The 22,500-nt window shown below is 39.2% G+C and overlaps 2 protein-coding genes across 7 annotated transcripts in view; one reads left to right on the top strand and one right to left on the bottom strand.

Moving 5' to 3' along the window:
* The window catches only part of LOC143026286 (uncharacterized), a 47,562-nt gene extending 27,317 nt beyond the window's left edge, over window positions 1-20,245 (bottom strand). The window contains exons 1-3 of the mRNA XM_076186413.1: window positions 19,844-20,245; window positions 19,501-19,654; window positions 1,492-1,675 (exon numbers count right to left, since the gene is read on the bottom strand). Coding sequence (XP_076042528.1) covers window positions 1,492-1,675; window positions 19,501-19,640 — 324 coding nt within the window. The 5' untranslated portion in view covers window positions 19,641-19,654; window positions 19,844-20,245. The remainder of the gene's footprint in view (window positions 1-1,491; window positions 1,676-19,500; window positions 19,655-19,843) is intronic.
* Window positions 20,246-21,025: 780 nt separating this feature from the next.
* The window catches only part of flfl (serine/threonine-protein phosphatase 4 regulatory subunit 3 flfl), a 65,654-nt gene continuing 64,179 nt past the window's right edge, over window positions 21,026-22,500 (top strand). For 4 of the 6 annotated variants that reach the window (XM_076186402.1, XM_076186405.1, XM_076186404.1 and 1 more), the window contains exon 1: window positions 21,046-21,364. The gene's annotated coding sequence lies outside the window, so the exon portion shown is untranslated. Of the gene's footprint in view, window positions 21,365-22,500 lie in introns of all 6 variants that reach the window. The other 2 variants (XM_076186400.1, XM_076186399.1) reach the window with 2 other exon arrangements.

The following is a 22,500-nucleotide window of genomic DNA, read 5'->3' as shown; positions in this document are numbered from 1 at the left end:
GAGTCGAACGTAGGAGACGACGACAGACAATGACAGTGGCTATTTTTACCTTGTTGCCACTTTTGAGTTTATTGACCCACCCCACACCCACCCACCCCTCGTGTGCCAAGGCAAAACAACCTATAGATCACCTTAATGAAATTAATAAATGATCGATTTTATCAAGATATTTTCGATTTTGTTTTTAAGAATATCTCATTTAACTCTTTCAGTAGGGTCACCTTTTACGTTTTTATTCTGATTAATGTAAGATTTTTTTTTATTCATCCGAAGTGTGCGTGACGAGTTGAAAGTTGGAGACAGAAGGCGCCTGGAGGGGTCCAAGCCTGTGATTCCAGCTCTAAATCGTTCTTCCTCATTTCGACTGCCAAGTGGTCATCGAGATCGACGCGTGTGTCCATTCAGTTCTGTTTGATCACACTTCTCTTTCTGAAGTTTCCAGACGTCATCCAGTTTCTTTCCAAAGTCCTTAACTACTGACTCTGGGAGACTTTCACCTGTTAACCAATCTACAGTAAAACATTGAATTTCCCATTCCCAATATTGGCCACTGCTATGAATCCTGTGGTCGTGTATGAATACATGTGAATATCTGAAGTTATTCCGTCATTACTGACGCAGGTGAGAGGGTTTCCACTGCAGCACCCCCCCCCCCTCATACCTGAGGGACGATGCAGCCTCTGCGCTGTGCCTAACCATGCCGGCTCCATCCTGCTTGGTAGGGCTGCGTGTGTGTGTGTGTGTGTATTTACCTAGTTGTGTTTTACGGGAAGGGGAGCCATGCTCGTGTGTCCCGTGTGTGTGTGTGTGTGTGTGTGTGTGTGTGTGTGGTGAGAATTGCCGCAAGTGAAGTGTTTCTTGGTATGTTGGAAGGGCTGAGGTTGTGAAGGAAATCAGTGTGATTGTTCTTGTGTTAATGAATTAGTCACATTACTCCCACGCCATCATCATACCCAATTTACATTATTTACAAATTATTATACCCCTCCTCTCTACTTCATATGGGCCAAAGTTGTAAAGTCTAACTTAAAAAAAAAACTACCTCTGAAATTTTTATATTGACCCATCGATCAATCTCAGCAAGGGGGCCTTCGACATATAGTTACAGTGAGCCACATCTAAAGCACTGATCATTTACGTGATCAGAATCCGAATAAAACAACCTGGTATTAGCTACATCAACCTCTGATAAGCAAAGGAAGCCCTAGAACAGAATTTTGTATTTTTGGGTGATACAACTTCTATGTTTTATTTTTGTTAGATTAGTACCAGACAAAATTATTCAGCAGTGGGGCACAAGGAGTGAAAGGACTGAATGAAATGTGAGTAATAAAAAAAATATAATTTCTCACTCCCATAACTAGCTACCTCGCTTTGCGAGAACTGACGAATAGATTCAAAGAGTTGATAGAAAAAATGCTAAGTATTCATATGTGTAATTTACCAAGAATTATTTATACTAGAAAGTGACATTAAACCCGACCGTCTCACCGTGTAATTCGTGAGCTGTTGGACGCCGCGGTCCCTCGTGCACCACGACTTGAGGAGGAACCTGGCCAGGGCGGTTCTGCCCGTGCCGGCCTCCCCACCGACGACCCAGGCCGTCGGGCGAGTGCCGTCGCTTCGCACAGCTCCCAGGACGCCCCCCATCCCCACTTCGGTGTCCGAGCTCGAGCTGAAAAAACAACTACAGGTATCATCGTAGTAGTAATAGCGATGATAATGATAATTATCTTGATAATAATAATAATAGTAATAACAATAATAATAATAATCATAATAACAACAATAATAATAATAATAATAATAACAAAATAGTAATGACAATAATGATAATAATAACAATAATAATAACAATAATAATTATGGCAATAATAATAATAATAATAATAATAATAGTAATAATGTTGATAAAAATATAATAATAATAATAGTAATAATGTTGATAAAAATATAATAATAATAATAATAATAATGATATAATAATAGTAATAACAATAGTAATAGTAATAATGATAATTACAATAATAATAGTAATAATAACGATAATAATACCAATAATGATAACAAATGGCAATAAAAATAATGATGATAGCAATAATAATATGCTAGTACTATCATTATCATAATTATTGATATTAATATTATTATTATCACTATTATCATTATTATTATTATCATTATTACTGTCATTAGTAGCAATGGCAGCAGTAGAAGCATCATTATCGTTATCACTAGAAGCATTATTATCATTAATATTAATACTGACAGCAACAACAACAACGATAATAATGAGAAAGTTTAGGGTTCAACCGCCACGACAACCACTTGAGCGCGGCAACCTACAGGACATTCTCTTTTCTCCGACGATTCTGGCGGGGAGGACTCGAGAAAAAAAGTACATAAATAAATAAATGAATTAATGATAATTAGTCAATATTTAATATGTTTCACCTTAGGGTCGTTTGCATGGGCAAAATGTCGCCCAAATATTAATCCTTCGCCATGAAAGCAAAGTTGAATCCCCCTCACGGGCCGACACCCTTTCCAAGCCTCCCGCCGCGCCGCCATGCACTTGGTAATTACACACGAGTTTCTCCCCCACCCCTTTGCACAACTGAATAAAATCGTCTGGCGTCAACCGCGAGAGAATCGTGGACTCTGTGAGGCACAGATGCACCGCTAAACTAATCAGATTCGCCTGAAGGTGGTCAAGACGAAGAATCATGCTTTGGTTAATCAAAGCACTCGACTCCTTCCGTAGCGGGCCGTTCCATTCATCTTTGTCTCAACCGACGTGGCCATGCCATGACGCAAAACACTTTCATGTTCTTTTTTTAGACCAGATGTAGGCAACTTGACCTCAAGGATGGCGGCGGTCATTTTCAGGGGGTGATGGGATTTCTTTAATGACCTATTTTCTTTCAAGCAGAGGGGGTGAGGGTATAACTGACTGGGGATGAGGTTAATCTTTGCTCAGTTAATATGTTTCCTAACCTATCCTAGTTACCCTGCATCTGTTAACCTGTCCCTATCCAACACATTCTAATGCAGTTGTCGAATCACAACACATCTTACTCCTCCATTGTCTATAATTGCATTCGGATCTCCCTCTGCAAGGCTTTATTCCCTTGCCACAGTAAATGGAGCACTTTTGAAAATGACTTCACCCTTATTCAATGTATTTGAATGTGTTTCAACGTTGCATGTGTGTCTTGCCTAAAACTGAGCTCGTTAATTTGATTCAGTGAACTCGAAAGGAAACCCTACACTATATCAGGGTTTCTCAACCTTTTTAGCCATATCGCCCCCCTTTTTCAATTGAAAAAAGGATCGCCCTCTTAATTGGAAAATAATAATAAAAATTATTGCAACAATCATAACTATTTTAAAATGTTTTACTCACGTTATGTTTTAATGAGATCCTTGGGCCTGGTGCTTCGCTGCTAGATATTTTATATTAGGCTTAAAATTTCTCAGTTAGAAGCAATGCCTGTGACGTTTTTCGTCCCCCTGAGTTCAAAAATCGCCCCCCTTGAGAATGACTGCTCTATATTGTCAGTAAGGAGACTCGGGTCGAGTATTAAAAAAAAGAAAAGAAAAAAAAATGCACGTGTATTTGTTTCACTTTTAAATTTCCAAATCGCCAGTGCTTACAGCGCTAACTGACAGATTATTCTATTCTTCCACAGCTTTGTTTCTGAGATATCGGTCGAAGTCATTACATCTTTCCCTCGTCGCTGTCATACGGCGGATACGTTGTTTTTTGTTTTTTCGTTTTTCACCTCTCACTCACTGATTCCTACTACAGCATCTCTCTTAAGAGTAAGCGATCAGAAATGTAAATTATGACCAGAGCCGTCCCAAGAGTGAATATACATACATACATACACACACACACACATATATATATATATACATACATATGCGTAAGTAACCACTAGGAAAAGTAAACTAACGAAGCAGAGCGCTTTCGTATAATTACATCTTCAGTGCAGATGCATAATGCCTTCTTTGTATCTGCACTGAAGATGTAATTATACGAAAGCGCTCTGCTTCATTAGTTTACTTTTCCTAGTGGTTACTTACGCATTTGTGAACACACGCTCCTAGTGTTTTTATTGCATATACATACATATATATATATATATATATATATATATATATATACGCAACACAAATCACACTATATGCATGGTTTAAAAATGTGGGAAGAACCACTGGAAGATAAAACCGATGGAAGACCAGACATTCTCCAGCGCAATGACCCTCCTGGCGGGGGGACAGTGGCAGCGTGCGGGCCTTGGTCGGCATGACGGGGTCGCGTCCGTCGGCAGATCGGTCCTTGCTCGGGCCCATCAGCAGTAGCTGTTTCCTACGGAGGTTACTGCCGTGGCTGTTCGAACCCTGGCCGCGGCACAGAGGTTAGGAAAGGTGTTAGCGCCTGTTGCACTAATCTCTAAATAAGTTCTTATTCTTCTGTCATAGTAAAATTCTTCATTCACAACTTTCTTCACTTTCTTTTATCATAAGTCAATTATCTGAAGGCCCCATGCCTTGTCCTTCACTCAAAGCTTGAGGGGGTGAATTAAATGAGATTGATTTTTCTTATCTTCTTTCTTCTAAAAGTTACACTTGGTTTTTTATCTACACCAAGGGACTCCCGCTCGGGATCCCTATACAATACGTCAAGCCACCTTCGTTCTGACGTCACTATTTCATTCATCCAATATCCTTTTACTTCTCAAACAAGTGCCACTCCTTAAGGGCGTGACTTTACCTCCATGCGCCAATAATTTTTCTCCTCCTCCACCTTTTTCTCCAATCAGAGAGGCTGTTATACTGTTTCAAGCGATATTATTTACGTAAGCATTATGTCGCAACGGAAATGGCTTATACGTTTACAATTTTTGCCACATCAGCATTGTTTACATGGCGCGGGCGAGCGCGTATATGACTAAGCCATTTCTGTCGGCCGTTGTTTTTAAACCTTTAGTCGTAAAATTTACATTCTTCTCCACCTACCCCTCTATCTACCCAAATGTCTACCTCTATCTACCGGCCTCTTACAAAGGCATTCAGTTTGAGTAATGGCCCCCGACCATTGTTCACCTCAGGACATCACTGTATCAGCTTCCTCCGGTTATCGTCACTGCAAGAGTGACATCCTACGACACGCTGTCTCCTGCGTTCACGTATTATGAACAATTTCGAACCACCGAGCAAACCACGGAAAAAAAAAAAATCGTGCCTGCTTCTCAAAACATGGTCATCGTTGGCAGAAGTGTGTTCAATCATCTGGTGATAATGTTGAAGAGTGAATGGAGGTCAATAAAGAGCACATTCCAATTTCTATTTTTACGCTTCATTTACCAAAATATTCACAACCAAACACAAGTTATGAAAGTGGAGGGCTTACTTCAGCCTGGTGTGTATATTTTTTCCCGGGTCTCCATTTTCTGAGCCTCTATTTTTGCCTGTCTCTATTTCCTGAGGCTCTATTTCCACCTATTTTAATCTCATTTGAGCCTACATCTGGTGAGGATGAAATCTGTTCTTCCATTTCATTCGTGAGCCCACATCTACGAGATGGCAATTTTGGGCTCGCCTCATATCATTAATGTCTGGATTTAAGACAGCTTCTACCTCGATTAACATTATTTACGAACATGTCAAAAAGACCTTTACTCGTTTATGTCCTCGGCTAAAAGGTCGCTAATTATCACGATCTAAGTGTGATTTATTGTGTCCAGTGATAAAGATATTTATTTTGGCCTTGATGCGAGAATAATTAATCGAGACAAGGTATCCGAGTGAAACGCATATAAAACGTTATTTAACGTTTACCCAACTTTAGAATGATATTGAAAAAAGAAATGGAGAAGTATTTACTTCTTACGAATCTTCTCAATAAAATGATACCTTAACTACTGTTACTGTACAACATTAATATTCCTTATTCTAAACACACAAAATAACCCTTATATCAGATACAGTATGATGGATATTTGCCAGTATCACTATTAATATATAATTTAATCCTTTAAGTAGACTTAGTAAACTTTGTAAGATAAATATCATGTATATGTTAAATTTGAAGGGAATAGTAAACAAACAATTTGTGTAAGATTCATCTCCCTTGGTCCGAAAATAATTTAAGAGTTTACTTTTGTCACTGAAAATATTTTCTTTGATCCAGAGTGTCTAAAAGTATTTAATATACTATGAATAAATTTCTATCTGATTGGGTATAATTTGGAGTTCTTACCTCTATTTACTAGATGAAGGATCTCGCTTAGAAAGCCTGAAGTGAGTATTTTCACTTCAGGCTGAGTAGAACATTTGAAAACAAGATGTCGTTTCTTTCTTGCTATAGTAATAGTATCGGCCTAATTTCTCCGTCTTCGCTTGATAGTTTTGAGGCTTGAATATATAAATTCTTGAGGTTTGTAAGATTTAGGAAGCGACTTGAATAGTTATATAAAGTGGTGCGGCATTTTTTAGATAACCAACTAATATTTTGGCAGAGCTAAACTGCCGAGTTGTTTTTGTCTTGAGTAGCTGAAAAGTCGTCGATCGTTGGTAGGCTACGCATATTTTCAAAATTTAAGCGAGAATTTGATCATGAACATCAGGCTATAATACAAATATATGCATGAAATAGGATTTTTTGTTTATAATAGAACATATAATATAACGCTAATAATTTGCATAGTAGTTACATAATAAATAGGTTTTAAGGACGGCATCACACAATTTTGTGAAATACCAAAGCTCGTGACGTTATGTCGTCGTTGTTTATGCCCGGTCACGTCTATATGCACTACGCATCACCATGAAATTTGTTTCATCTACCTTTACATGTACTGTATATCTATATGATAAAACATATTATTCTCTCTCTTTTGTCTCTTTTGAAAGGTGACAGTTGAGTTTTGACAATTGTTCCATTTATTTTTAACCATAATGCTATTGATGGGGTTGCCACGGAGACGGAAAACAATGTCAGAAAAAAGAAGAAGAAAAGGAGCCAGACGCTACCAGAAGTTCGCTCACCGGTGTTAGGCACAGCCCTTCCGCTACCAAAACGTGAGTCAAAGGGATGGTTATAATAACCTGACGGCAACCCGACGAAAGAAAAGAGGTTTCCTTCGCTGTTGTGACTGATTTTTTTTTCCGGATAATATCAGACGGTTTTATTCAGATAGGGAATGGGTTTGGACTAAATTGAATCTTGGTGGATCTCGATTTCGTTTTGGCCAGAGTTCATCCTTTAGCTCATTGAAATCACTCGGTATTAACCAGAACCATAATTATTATTTATATTATTATATATTTTTATTTTTTTAATTTATTTTATTTTTGTTTTTATTTTATTCTATTATTTTTATTCATTTATCATTATTATATATTTTTTCGCATCCGACCTAGTTATGGACCAAAAGGTCTTCCTGTCGGCATGCTCCGCCTATCCTTTGTAATCCTTTGCTTGGCGTTGCCGCTGTTGCGTAGGAAGTATTTTTTTTTTTTTTATCTATCTATTTATTCATTTAGTATTGTATCGTTCTAGTTGCCGAAAACAAATAAATTTACCTCCGCTAGCAAGGCTATACGACGAAGATGAATTAAATAGTATGACAGCAAGCAGTATAAAAGAAAAAGTTACACACACACACACACACACGCACAAGAAAGTGTCGCTTCTTTCTTGTATATTACAGTCATGTATAACTAATAGGCTGTGGTGCGCGAATTTCGAATGTAATCATGGTGGACGCGAAAGACAACGGCGAGAATTTGGTCACCACAGGAAGTATTTTTACTGGTTCTCTATTTGAAAATATCGCACGTGGAAAGATAACAGACATCAACTTTCACATCCGGGAATGGGTAAGTTGGCAGATTTAACAAAAAGTTTGTGGAAGATGTAACTGGTAAGCAGATACCTCGAAATATTGAGAACAGGGATAGACAACCAGAGTTAAAACGACAGTTGAATGAAGTAAACTTAATACAAGTCAGAAAATGGAAACCGAACAATTAGAAAAAGACAATGAAACATCAATGGGGGATAATGGTAAAATGGAGAATAGATTAAATGAAAACAGGAGCATCGCCCAACTGAACGAGAGGCATCATCTGAGGAACAGAAAAGGCGGAAAAGGTCCATCCAGAAGAAGAAAGAGAGACCGAGAAACAGACAAGGAAGTAAAAATATCATGAGGGCACTGGTGGTGAAAGAAGTCACAAATAAAAATCATTATATTCTTAGGGTGGAGATAGTCCAATTGTACTTCGATGTCCAGTCGTCAGCGTTTCTATCCTTACGGAAAACATAGCGCCGATATCAAGCACAAATTTGTCTTTATGGAGCTGCGGTTCACATGCTGGGGTGTAGGGAGACAGATATTGTTAACTGTGGGAATTCTGGGAGGCCTCATCAGATGTGGATTGTAAGAGATGGTTCTAGTTTGGAGAAGACTATCCGTCCCTTGGAGGAAAGTGTGGAAAGAAGATAAAGGTATTGGTTGAATTCTCCTGATGTCATGAAATAGTCGCTTGAGGAGGATTGTGATAAGGAATGAGGAGGGTCTTGCGAGGGATTGAGTAGGTAGGGCATTCAAGTTAAATGTGTAGTTTAGTGATTGGATCATGACTCGGGTAGGTGGTAGGGTGACGTCATAAGTCACAAGACAACTATGGCTGAAAAAAGATCCTGGTCTTAAATATTAATGCCGTTTCATTGCATCGATTGCACTGATGGGAAGCGGGACATGAAGGTAAATGATGGGTTGATTTTTCTTCGCGACATTTTTACTACAAATACGTGTGGACTTCAACGATACGATGGGGTGACGTTTGTTGCAAACAGAGGGATGGAAACGCTGAAAGACCGGTGCTGCATCCCGAGCTACCTTGTCGGCTCCTTCATGGCATGGTGTTGCCACTCGTCAAAAGGACACAGCATTGACGCGGGAGGACATTCGGATGAGCCACGAGTAGATTCTAAAGATCAATGTGTGCATGTGTGTGTGTAGGGGGGGGTGGTTATGTATGGTGGTTTCGAGGGCTCTCCGTGAGTCAGAGATGACTATGAAGGATAAGTCGGTGAGTGGGAATAAGGCATAAGGTGGGGAGATTGGCATCGAGTTCGGCAGTAGAGACTGAAGCGAAGAGAGTAAATATCCGGAATTTGTCTCTGTGGGAAACACTGCTAAAGGAGGTTATCACACTGGGCTTCCACGGCCTTCGTCACCGCCGACAGTTGAGAGTTCGTATGAATAAAAAACGACTTCGGTTACAATATTTTATTTTTCAAACCTCCAAATATCAAATTACCTTTCTGTCATACGTAGCTAAACTGAATGATGAACTAAGAGGTTGTAAACCAACACGAATGTTAGATATAATGTTGAAATGTATTTAGAGAAGTCTAGATTTCTATAAGCAAAGTCATATTCTAGTTATTCAAATGGAGGTTGGAGGTAGGATGTGGGAGGAAAACAGCCCGGCGTGATAACCCTTTTAATAACCCACTCTTCAGTCAGTGTAAAAAAAAAACAAGTTCGATTATACATATTTTTTCTTCTTTCAGTTTCTATGAGTGTAGCCAAAGTAAGGCAGAGACGTAATGGGGGAGTAACCAGTGGGGCTCAGGTAAATGTGACTGGAAGGAGGTTGTTAATGATTTCTAGTGCGGACATTAAGTCTGATGTGGTTAGTTACTACTTCATGGTGAATGGTAATCGTCCGTAAGAGAAGGATTAAAATTAACTCCAAATCTCTTTGGACTTATTATCAAATTTCCGCCCGCCATGACATAAACTAAATACAATAAATTTTCTATTACTTTGTACAATTATACAATAATGTTATATTCAGATGCTTTTTCCTTGCAAGGTTTATCTTAGTATGTGGCAACGTTTATTATAATATAATTTGATTATCATGCCATCCCCAAGCCGAATGGAACACGGGCACGGTGTGGACATCTGCCGAATCACTGAAAAGGTTCTAAGGACCGAAGGGATTACGAAAAATTGGCGAGGTGCGGCAGCCCTTGATGCGAAAGATATTTTGGCGATATAAAAGAACGGCGAATGTCTAAAGGGGTATCTGGTTTCTTCCACATTTGGTTGGATTTGGACGTGGGGAACCGTGGGTGGCGGACAAGCAATGCACACTCAAGTTAGTTGAACAACGATATGCCCAAAGCGGCGGTAATGAAACCAATTATGCGGACATGTATTTCTTATTTGGCATCTCAGGTATCCTACGTCAAGATCGAATTGGAGTTCAGGGCGGGTGAGAATTATTTGCGTAGAGCATGGAATCTTTCTGCCGTTTATCGTTCTTTTTTATAGGCAAGTCAAGGTTACTTTTATATTCTTCAAGTTCACCCTAGTCGTTTGGACCCACGTTTGAGTTGAAGGTCGCATGTGGTTTATTGGCTCATTCTGGACTGGAACACTGACAAGAGTTGAGAGGGATTAGACTTTCTTGTATGGAACGGTGGATTGAAGCTCAGCTATTAGGAATCCATTTGACTGGATCCACATTTGAGGGAGGAGGGAGTTCTTTCACGCGAAGAGATGGAGTCTACATTCACAACAAAGGGGTGTTATATTATGGACCAAAATTCGAGATGAGGACTGGAGGAGTCTGGTAAGCCTGGAATGCAGTGTCGTACTGGAGACTGGAGAGATACTTCAAGGTTATGGCTCAGTGGTTATCCTGCTACGGCGGCGGCGGCTGTGGTTATCCCCTATGTTGGGGAGAAGGTAACCGCCAATGTATAATCAGGTCTAGCCGGCTAAAGGTGCGCGTGTGTCGGAGGTGGGGGGAGGGTAGGGAGGAGATGGATCATCTTCTGCCGTTGGGAGAGGATAGGGCGAGGTGGCAGCTTTGTTGGATCTGGGAGGCGTGTTGCTCTCTCTCTCTCTCTATCTCTTCGCAGATTGGGTGACCTGCTGGACGCGGCTCCCCAGCTAGATGGAGGAAAGGGAATGCTATGTTCAGTACACCTTTTCTATCCTTTTGCCACATGAGCAGAGTGAATCCCTATATGGGATGCCCAAACGTGGAAGCTGTTGCCGAACTGTTGCCCCAGTACCCGATGACCACTCACTGGGCCTACACCGCATACCTGCTTCAATCCTCACGCGCCATCACCGGTAGGACTTTTGTTAGTAAAGGGGAAGAACGAAGTTACCGTTAGATGCTGTGATAGGAGGAAAGGTATTGCAACAAATAGTTATACTGTCTCACACTTTGCAATAGCTTCCTTCGTGGAAGTCGATTACAGGGGACACCGTAAGGAGGTAGTGAAGCAGCCGTTATTGTCTCCCCCGGGAGGCAAAGAGAGACTAACAGGGCCCCCAGCCCCACCCTACCTCGTGGATGGAAAGAGGTTCACCTTACGTCAAGAACTGAAAGATAAAAACAATAATCAATAGATGCCAAAGACATATAATCAACGATGGATCATAATTCAACATTTGATGACACTGAATAGTGTTTCGGGTATGCAAGAAAAATAGAAATAGAGTTAACGGAAGACGAGATTAACAAAAGAAGATGGAAATTAGCAGAAACAAATTTAATTAACATTGAATACGAAGCTGTACAACAGAGGGAAAGAAATACAAAGGAATTACTGAAGACTAAAGATAACAATCGGACAAAACAGAATGTGGAATTGTGTTGGGGATTGATGGATCAGAACCTGAGGAAGTGGGATTGAAGTAGAGAAGTAACGGACAATGGGAAAAATAATAATGTATAGAGTGTGAAAATTTCATATATCAATGTAGATAGCTTGATCTCAGCTCGATTAGCGAGGAATGATTGTTTGAATGAAGAACCAGATATAATGTCTTGTTGAGACTGAGCTGAACAAATAATTAGATATCCAAATGAATGATTATAAATACAATTTATGAAATGGCGGTTCATGTTCCCTTATTAAGACAAGATCATGGGACGAGGATGAATACCTAGAGATGGTGATAGATATGGACAACCACTTAAAAAAGATGAACAATTGTCAATATAGCCTTGACATGTAACTGGGAAGCAAACGGACGAAAAGAATAAAAGGGAAATACATCGTTAAGTATAGCATTAAATTGCGTAATGACATAATGGGTCAAAGAAACGACAAGAGTGAGAAGGTATGGCATACAAGCTAAATTTGTTTTGCTGCTAAGTAGCCAAGTGTTATCGAATCCTTGAAGTACAAGTTTCATATAAAAAAGAACGATCACGAAATACACAGTGATGGCGAGGTCACCTCACAAAAACAAAGGTATTAGAAAAAAAAAAGTGAAAATGCAATGGGAAGCAACACGAATGATACCTCGTTTAGTAGAAAAGACATATGACGAAGGACAGAGAAAATGGGATTGCCTACATGAGAGGAGGGAGGAGAAAGAGGAAATAGGATAGCCATTTTTAGAATAGAAAAAGAAATGTAGAAAAAATAAAGACAGGATCTGCTGATACGGGAAAAAAATCAAGAGGACAGAACAATGAGTGGAAGAAAACAGAATGTCTAAAGGATGTAAGGAAAGACAGGATTCTACACAGAAGTGTTACAATATGGAACGAATTGAAATAGTAGATAATGCAGATATGAATAGGCTAAGTATGACAAGTGGGTTCATTCCGTGTATTACAATTCAGTAAACATATATATTCACGCACGCCCACATACACACATTCGCGCTCACACACACACACACACACACACACACACTAAAATGGTATAGTAGAAATACAAGAAGACACGGAAAGAAAATCAAGAAAGACAGTTATAGAAGGGACCTGAAAAAGAACAGCTTTCCCCACAGAGTAATAGACATCTGGAACAAGTTGGACGAAAAAGTGGTATGTGCAAAAACAATTCATGAATTTAAAAACAGTTTAGATAAAATGAGATATGAAGACAGAACACTACGAGCATAGCTCCACTTCCCGTAAAATACAACTAGGTAAATACACACACACACGCACACACACACACACACACACACACACACACACACACACACACACACACACACACAACCAAAGCTAAGATACAAGAGGTAAAATTCAATGCATGACCTTGGGTGAGCCCGATTAGATATAAGATGCACCAAATTAGATAGCAATATTAATGAAAATGTAGATATAGAAATGAAAGACCGACAAATACAGTGTAAAATGTATGCAAGGGAAAGGAAATCCCACAACACCGGTTGACGGGCTGACTGAAAGTGCTGACACAAAGTGAGAAAAAAAAATGCTTTGAAATGAACTTAGGACAAAAGGAGACGGGAAGTTAGTTCAATCCTGTTACTCAATTCGAAGCACTTACACACGTGAACTCACAAGAATACATGAGTGACATGTATAGGCACAAATCATCACACGTTATTGCATGTCTGCAAAGGAAAGGCATATGCCCTCATAATTCAAGGAAATAATTTCATTAACTAGAGTCAAAAGAGAGAATACACACATACGTATATTGTATGTATATATATATATATATATATATAATGTGTTTAGACATTCTGACGGGTTGATGTAAATGGAGTAGGAAACACAAGAGTCTTAGTCTGAGTGTATTCCTGACTAGTTTCGCAAGTATGATTCCTTTGAAGAACCATACCTGCGAAACTGGTCAGGAATAAACTCAGACTAAGACTCCTGTATTTCCTACTCGACTTACACAAACACACACACACACACACACATATATATATATATATATGTATGTATAGAATGGGTGCTAGTCCGTTCAGGACCTCCGTGCCTGGCAGTTTGTCCTACCATCGTATGCAGAGGAATCTGTGAAGGCCGTTCAAATGAAAATGGTACTGTAGGCAGTCCAGGTTTCGCAGGCATACAAATGGATAGTGATTTCCAACGTTTGGTATACCTCATTTTGGTGGTAAGGCCGAGTCATCTCCGTTCTATATTCTTACGGAGCCTCCTAAAGGCGGTACTGGCTTTGGCTGTAAACGGCTTTTACTACTTTACTGAATGATTCCTGGCAGGGCTTTTAGGCTGCGGGATGCTACACAACTTCTGCCTTTTTGTTGCTAATTGCGAGACCAAATATGAAATTTAACTTTTTTTAGCAGTCTGCGGACGCCGGAGGCTGAATAGCCCACCGTGAATCCTGTATTTGACGTACATAGCACCTTGACAATCACAGAGGGTATCCTTCGGCATAGCAGATGATACCATATTCAAAAGTGTGAGGGTGAGCACGCACCCTTGGTTGACACCGTGCGTCATAGGAAATGCTTTTCTGGCTCTTCGCTGTCGACCAAAACGTTTGCCATCATGGCATCGTGGGGCAATCGTGATGGAACCACCTTGGGCAGCCAAACTTACCCTTCATAAACCATCTCTGCTGACCGTATCAAATACCGTTGCCATGTCAAAGAATGTCACAAAGAGGTCGATGTGTATCTCTGCACGGACGCCACACCGACTTTCCGAAAGGTGTTGGGGAAGGCGACTGAGCAAGACCCGAGTCAAGATTTTCCCAGTTATGGACAGAAGGGAAATGTTTCGGAGATCATTACGAGACATCCCTTTGCAGATGTGCACTATGTTGGCGACTTTCAACTGTTGAGGGAGCCTTTCCTTCGATCCTTACGAACAGGAATAGCACAGCCAGCCTCGCGTCGTCAACAGACTTCTTCCTCTCTTGTAGACTTCTGTAAGGATAATCTTATACTAGTGTTTATCACAGGGAAGCTAGTTAATGACTTTTCTAATCTCTTCTTCTGTAGGGATGTCGGTAAAACACACATAACCAAACATTCAGTGAGGCGGACAGAGCCTAGGTCAGTGGTTAGCAACCTGCGGCTCTTTCAGGACACTTGCGTGTCTCCAGAGGTTCCTTACAAAATAATTATTCCATCAAAACGAAGACGGCATATATATATATATATATATATATATATATATATATATATATATATATATATATATATATATATATATAAAATATCTGTATCCATCAATTATGATTTGTAGAAACATCTTTCCTGATCTGTTTTTTCTTTTCTTTTCTTTTTTTTTTTTTGCGGCTCCAACAGCACATTTTGATTAAATTTTGAAAAGAAGGATTTTTATAGATATAAGGGTTGCCGGTAACTGGCCTATTTCAAAATTATTATCACAATTCTGAAATACAGTATTTGTTCTAAGATTGTGCAATGCAATTCTGATAATAATGTGGAGAAGGAAATATCACCTCATTGCGGTAAGTACTGACAGCTATGTATGAAATTACTTTCAGTATTACAAAGTAAAATATCCTTTGCATAATTTGTGGTGCTCATGAAAAAATGGGATTCATTTACCCATTTCATTCACAAAAAGGGAAATTTCTAACAGCCAAATAAAATCGTCCGGCGTGTGTAGATATAAAATTAATGAAATATAAAATTTTGACTGAAACAGCGCCAGAACCTTATCCATCTCAAATTCATTACGATACACACCGAAAAAATGTTACCATGAGAACATTTTAAGGTCAGAATGCAATACACGGAATATTTTTTTCTAAACCACCCAATCCCTTTTAGAACTGGTTTTGTAAACTATCCCAGTCGATTCCACCATCGTAATAACCATATTCTGACTAAAATACGTGTTAATAAGAGTGGATTTCTTAAAGTTTCCAGATCCCCGAAACGAGCAGCCATTCATCACGTAGCGGCGCGGCAGAACGTCATAGTAGTCATACATTGTAGCTATATAATAGCGCCTTGGGATTGATCATTGCATACATACTAGTGGTTTCTATTGAAAAATATAGCAGAATTTAATTGCATCTGAAGAAGAGGAGTTAGACTGTGGAGTTCGTTCGTTATCCGTCCAGCCACATATGTTTGATCCCATATACGACGCCAAACGTCAAAAGATGGTCAGGATATGACTGAAAATGCCGAAGTTGACCTTCTTGACGGTGATGATGAAAATGGGAGGTCCGACCACAGTAGTGAAGAAAGTTGGGAAGAACAGGATCAGGGAGAGGAAAACCAGGGATATAGGGCAGAAAGAATAGGAAATATTGACTGGTATATCTAAGGATAGGATAAGCCTAAGGTGAAACTAGATAATAACTTCATTCTTAGTGTTAAACTAATCAATGCATTGGTGCTGCGGCCATAGGCCTAACTATGACTTTACTCACCCACTCCTTGGCCGGCCAGGGTAGGGATCTGGGGGATTACCTATACCTAGTGCTAATCATGACAGTCTCAGTCTCATGTCACGTAAGCATAGGCCAACAACACAGGCCATAACACGGAGGTGTTGGGACAGTCTTATTCAGTTGCATGGTCTATCAAAGGGTCTAGGCCTAGACATGTGGCATGTAATTTGTGCAGGTTGTCATGCACATTTTGTGAATCTGCGCACGTTATGAGTATTCGTTAAATGTTCAACACCAATAATGAATTCATAATTAGGAGCACAGATAACGAATCCGTTAGACATGCTCACGACATGAACCTAACCTAACCTTTTCGCAAATCTTCACAATGTGTGCACGTCAAATGGATTCGTTATATGTGCGTCTAATTATGAATTCTTTATGGGTGCTGCATATGTTATGAATATTCATAATCTGTGCATATTCACAAAATGTGTGTTACATATGCTACCTAGGCTTATAGTCTATTGGCTGAGAGGGGGGGTGCTCTCATGTGCGCGGATCATTCCCTGATTTACTCTTCAGAATCATTAATGAGAGATGAAAAAATAGACTTTTGATGCCCGGGCAATAACAGAGAAAATGACGCTTTTTATGTAGCCCTCTTATATGTATGAACGTGGCAGTAGCCGACAATTCTATCCAAAAAAGACATAACTTACATGAAAACTTTTGAATTTATATATATTAGGATATCATATATTACAAGGGGGGACACTAAAACACCAGAAATAGGATAGGGACAGATCAACAGGTGTTGGAAAATTAGTCTTAAAAATATGAAAATCCAAATCATTGAGTGTTTATTTCGTTGGTATAATCCTTTAGAGGTTTTTACACTCGGCAGCTACACAATAACCCATAATGTATTCATTTTTCTCACAGCTATTCAATAGATTCAACGTTTAAGAATGACCAACAATGGCGTGTGAATAGCGATATTTGGCTACTAATACGTCACACTTCCAAAGCTTCCTGACTAGAGATGAAGCCGTTTGTGAAGTGCAGACTTAATCTGAGTTGAAAAATAACGTCTTTGTTGCCTAAATTCAATTTTAACGGCAATAATATTTCGTGGGAAAGGTCGGCAATGATGTTTTCTTTACTCTGCTTGGATTTTTTTTTTTGTCTCACGTTGTGCATTTTGTCCTTTAAAATTAGCACGAGTTACGCCCAAAACAACACCCAGCATATCAAATGAATATGTATATTTCAAAATAAGGGATACGTTCCAAGCACTTGGTCTACAGCTTCTGGTTCCAGTTGTACTAAATCAATATGTACACAGTCAGACTCGGCGCGTCCAAAAATGCCCCCCACCCCCACCCTCCTTTTTTCTTTTTGTCAACTGAGCCCCCGCTCGCCTCAGATACTGTGAGCGTCGCTGGCCTTCCGTACCGGCTATTTCTTATCCTGTGGACGTGGATGCTGTCGGGAAATTCAAATTATCTCTGATGCAGCACACGCGGTAATCTAAGGAGTTTCAGGCCATTTTCAAGACACACTTACGTACCGAGTGGCACTTTGTCTTTCATTCTATCTACCGCCAGGTGATTTTATTCGGGTCGAAGGAAACGCCCTGTGAAGTCAGCGCGTAGAGAACAGCCATATCGACGCAAAACAGCTCATCCATCCGTTTTGTTTGGAGACAACAGTATCTGAGATTTCGGGGGGGATGGGGCGTTATTTCTATAGTATTTCTATCGTGGAGGGCTTTAGTATTTAGATTTTGCTTTCCATGCACATGCCTAATTGAACGTCTTATATAAAATCGTTATGAGTTACGTCTTATTTTTCATAGTATTTCTGTCGTAGGGTGCTTTAGTTTTTATATTTTCTCCATGCACATTTCTAATGGAACGTCTCATATAAAAACGTTACGAGTTACATCTTATCTTTCAAAGTATTCAAAGTATTGTGCTTTAGTATAGGAAAGTTATTAGTGCATGGTTATTATAAATATTTTTGGTATATTGCTTCAATAAGGATGATTACTAGTTGTACATTTTTGCTTGGTATTTCCCGGGGCGAGAGGTTATATACACACATATTTATACTGATGTTGAGGTTGGGAAAAGAAAATCTTGAAAGGGGAAGCAGGAGAGCATATACGGGAATGACACCCATCATATATTTATAAATTTACCAGTTTTCTATCAATAATAAGACTTTCAGCACTTTTGTTATATATATATATATATATATATATATATATATATATATATATATATATATATATATACATATATATACCAACGAGTTTTTCCTCCTTACAAGGGAGGTAGCCAAAGTCAAAGGCATAAATCTACTCCCACCCATTTCATCCCCACATACTCCACTCCCATAAACCACCCCTCCCTCCCTCTTTTCTTGGCTCCTGGAAGACGGGTCATTCCTGCATCTCGCCCACTGCCCTGGGCCAGAGGCAACGTAGCAAGACACAGCAAGGCCGCTTCATTAAATCGGCGACCTCCCCCCGTCTCTGTCCCTTCATGCAGAAAAAGAGAAGTCAAGGCAATATCCCTTCGGACTGCGTCAAAATATCATTCACACATACTCCCTCACTCCCCATCCCCAACCCATATTAAAGGAGTAACTTCAATTTCTTTTTTATTTCTATGTGTAACAAATAATTTTGCTGTAACTGCCGCCCGGTGGTTCTATTACGATATGATGAATAAAAAATAGGCACAGCGAGAGACCCATTTCGATTAAAACTTTCTCTGCAATGGTGATGGCTTTCACCTCGTTCTAGCTGATATTATGTATTCCATAGCGACCACCTGCATAGCGAAAGTTTCCAGGACCTTCAATTAATATATAGTAAAAATGGTGCTTCAAATCTATAGAGGCACCCCTTCGCTACTGGTGGGGTGTCACGAGAATGAATAATAATAATAATAATAATAATAATAATAATAATAATAATAATAATAATAATAATAATAATAATAATAATAAGACAGCCTGACGGTAACCAGGTTGAATATAGTCCTCAACATTTATTCCAGTGGGGTAACGTTAGTTTCAATCAGTCAGTCTCTATTATTACATTATCTATTTATCCCGTTCGCGAGTTATGTCGTCTTACGAATTTATCCTCGATATCGCCGGACTAATTCATTAAATTCAAGAAACCTCCTCGCTGTTAAGTAAGATAACATCTCTTGTTGTAAAGCAGATTTCACTGATGCCGGACGGCTATCGTCACCCACCTACCCTACACCCACGCTCAACGTTCACTACCTGATGAGCCTGCTTAGTTGCTTACTCACCCATGCTGCCGTACAACAACGCTCGAATAGTTGATGTTTGCAACCAGCCCCTCCTCTTCTTCCTCCTCCTCCCAAAGGCATCGCCACCTCTGGCGGAGTTCGAGTACAGCATCGTCTTCAAGTTTTCTAGGGCTGGACATGGTTTGGACAGTATCTGTTTGTCATAAAGGAAATCAAGAATGAAAATTGCCATGTGTGTCAATGAATGAAGGTTTGCTGTGGAATGATTCTGACAAGTTGCATGTTTGTAAAATAATGTATACATCATTGGAGTCTGTTTGTCATCTTGTAATTTGTACAAATAAACACATCAGAAGTGTTTCATTTATATCAATATACACACCTGTCCAATAACAATACACCTGAACTGAAATGTTACGGTTCTAGAAACATGCGTAGTGAAATGAAAAGATATATTTTCATTTTCACTTTAAAACTGTTCAGATCACGTCACCAACTTATAGTCACAGTTACAATTATTTCCACAGCACTCTCTTCTTCTAACTAGAGCTGCACTGCAAGAAAATCTTATAGTACGATAAAAATAATACTTTGTTTTTTTCTAAAGTGAACACAGTTTTCCAAAATTTAACGATGTGAAATGATTTCAATCTCTTATAACAGTAATTTAGGAATTGAATAGTAACGTTCTGCGTGAATGATTTGAAAAATAGTGCATGGTTTAACTCAACTCTATGTAATGTAAACATTTGTCAAATAGATTCATCCTGTTTGTTTACCATACAATATCGAAGTGGCAACTGAGCACGTGCCTGTGTGGTTTTTGGCAGCTTCACGGATGTTTGGGTGCCACGCCAATCCTACTTTGCCAAACGTACAGGATAGAAAGAAATCTTGAATAGTTAATGAGACAATAAAGTATTATTTATAAAACCATTAATTTCCTTAATGTGACTGTACTAATAAAAGAAGTACTTCTGGTCACTATCTAGCTTCAGTTTCTGAGTAATTCGACCCGTTTCACAGTATTTAGCATTAAGACTAATAGATGAATTCCAAACATGACCTCATAAGCATAAACAAAATTGGCGTCTTATCATTAGTACAAAACCAGGAAAATATTTAATGAAAATGTGCCATTAAAATATATGCAAAATGCAAGCCCCTGCAACAGTGGAACAGGAGAACGTTGTATTTTAAGGAGAGGGATGGCAAGCGTGCTGTGTAATCTGTAGTTACGTATAATTTTGTAAGTTCAATCCTGGTTTACATCACTTATTATTTAGTGAAAAATACTATATTTAATCAAATTTAACTTAATCTGAGGAGAAATACTAATTCAATACATTTAGTGTGTGACGAATCTGTGATAGAACTCTCCATCAGTATTATGTAATAATAATTTAGACAAATTTGCCCAAAAGACTAGCACATGTGGTTATAAATATAACCATATATTCCTCATTTGGTATGAATATGAAAAAGTCCATGAATAAAGCACATTCATGGCATTTGAAAGAGTAGATGTTAGAATTCGAAATTGGCGGGTATAGCGGTTGCCGTGCTGAGGACCCCGTGGACTGTTATGGTGAGTCCAACATGGCGACCGAGGCTCATACTCGCTGAGCCGCTACATCGGTAAGAAATTTTGAAATTGTGCAATAGTGAAAGAAAACTTAAAGGAAATGGAATAGTTTGTGTGGTTATTTACCAAGAAAGCTAGCCAATGGTTGATTTCAAGGCAGTGAAGCTGCCTAGCATGTGTGATTAGTGGTTGCCCCGGGAATGCGCGAAACAAAAAGTTGTGTCAGATTATGGCCGGAGCAGCGAAATAACGCCTGAACAACTCAGCAGTAGTGAGCTGATGTCATTCTTGCCCACTGTGGATTCATTAGCATGTTTGGTAAGTCGGGTGGCCCATGTGAGGTGTAGGAATAACCTTAGGTGAATGTAGGTCTACCATGCAAGTCAAACACCCATGACCCTTTGTTTTGGGTCCCGCAAGTCGTCATTTGTACTTGCTTTACCCTCAAGTTTAACTGGTGACGGTAGATTTGGCCGGGGTTATTTAGTTATTTTGCATAGGGAAGTGCAGAACTTTATGAAACAGCTAATTAAATGATACTATTGATTTCTCTAGTATGCATCTCTGTTATCCCTACCAGTTCAGACTAATTAAGATGCCCAAATCAGAATATTCATGTCGTTCTTTTGGTCTAGAATGTGCCTGTTCTGTTGTCTTCATGTCATGATAGGGTTTGGAAGGAAATGGCAAAGATAAAGCCAAAGAGCTCCAAAAATCATTCATGGTTCATAATGTGAATTATTGATTCTTGGCCTTGACATGGTGAAAGGACTTATACTATCTATTCTTGACAAATTTAACATCTTGCATTCATTAATGGATGTATGTTCATGAGTGGGATGTGTGCATGAGTGAAGAGGTTTATTTTATTTTATTAACATATTTTTTTGTGTTTAGACCATTGAGAATTTGTGGAGATGTGTGTACATTTACCTAGAAAGAGGATGATATTTGAGGGTGCAAACATAGAATAAGTCTTGTCTCAACACAAGGAATGTATACTGAGGAATTACGCTATATAATTCTGCAGGTGGGAAGTCATCCTTTTACTCCTGCCGCTAAGAGGTCGATTTCTGTATATTTATGTTTTTATTTGTAAACAAACTGCCTCATGATGAAGTGTCTGGCCCCATTCCACTGGCTATGGCAAAATGTGAAGGGTAGAGTGGGAGCACCTGAAAGGTACTGGAGTGGGTATATACAATTTAAGAGTCGCACTTCTTGCTGTGATCCTGTCTTGAAAGTTCCATCATTTCCAGTGTCACAATAGATTGTCAGCAATTTATTCTATCACTCCGTGTACAAATTACCTTAGTGTGCACGTACAAAGGACAGAAGGTATCTTATTTTGCCATAGTGTTTGAAGGTGACACTTTCCAGATTGGTAAACTTGCCAAGAATATAGTAGTCGTAGGGATGCAGCATTCCTAAAAGTGCAATTTTATTGTGGCTCT

The sequence above is a fragment of the Oratosquilla oratoria genome, chromosome 6 (genome assembly GCF_046742065.1).
Source record: "Oratosquilla oratoria isolate Oo_2021 chromosome 6, ASM4674206v1, whole genome shotgun sequence".
In the NCBI taxonomy this organism is placed as follows: Eukaryota; Metazoa; Arthropoda; class Malacostraca; order Stomatopoda; family Squillidae; genus Oratosquilla; species Oratosquilla oratoria.
The sequence above is the reverse complement of the archived record's forward strand: the minus strand, read 5'-3'. Positions and strand labels throughout refer to the sequence as shown.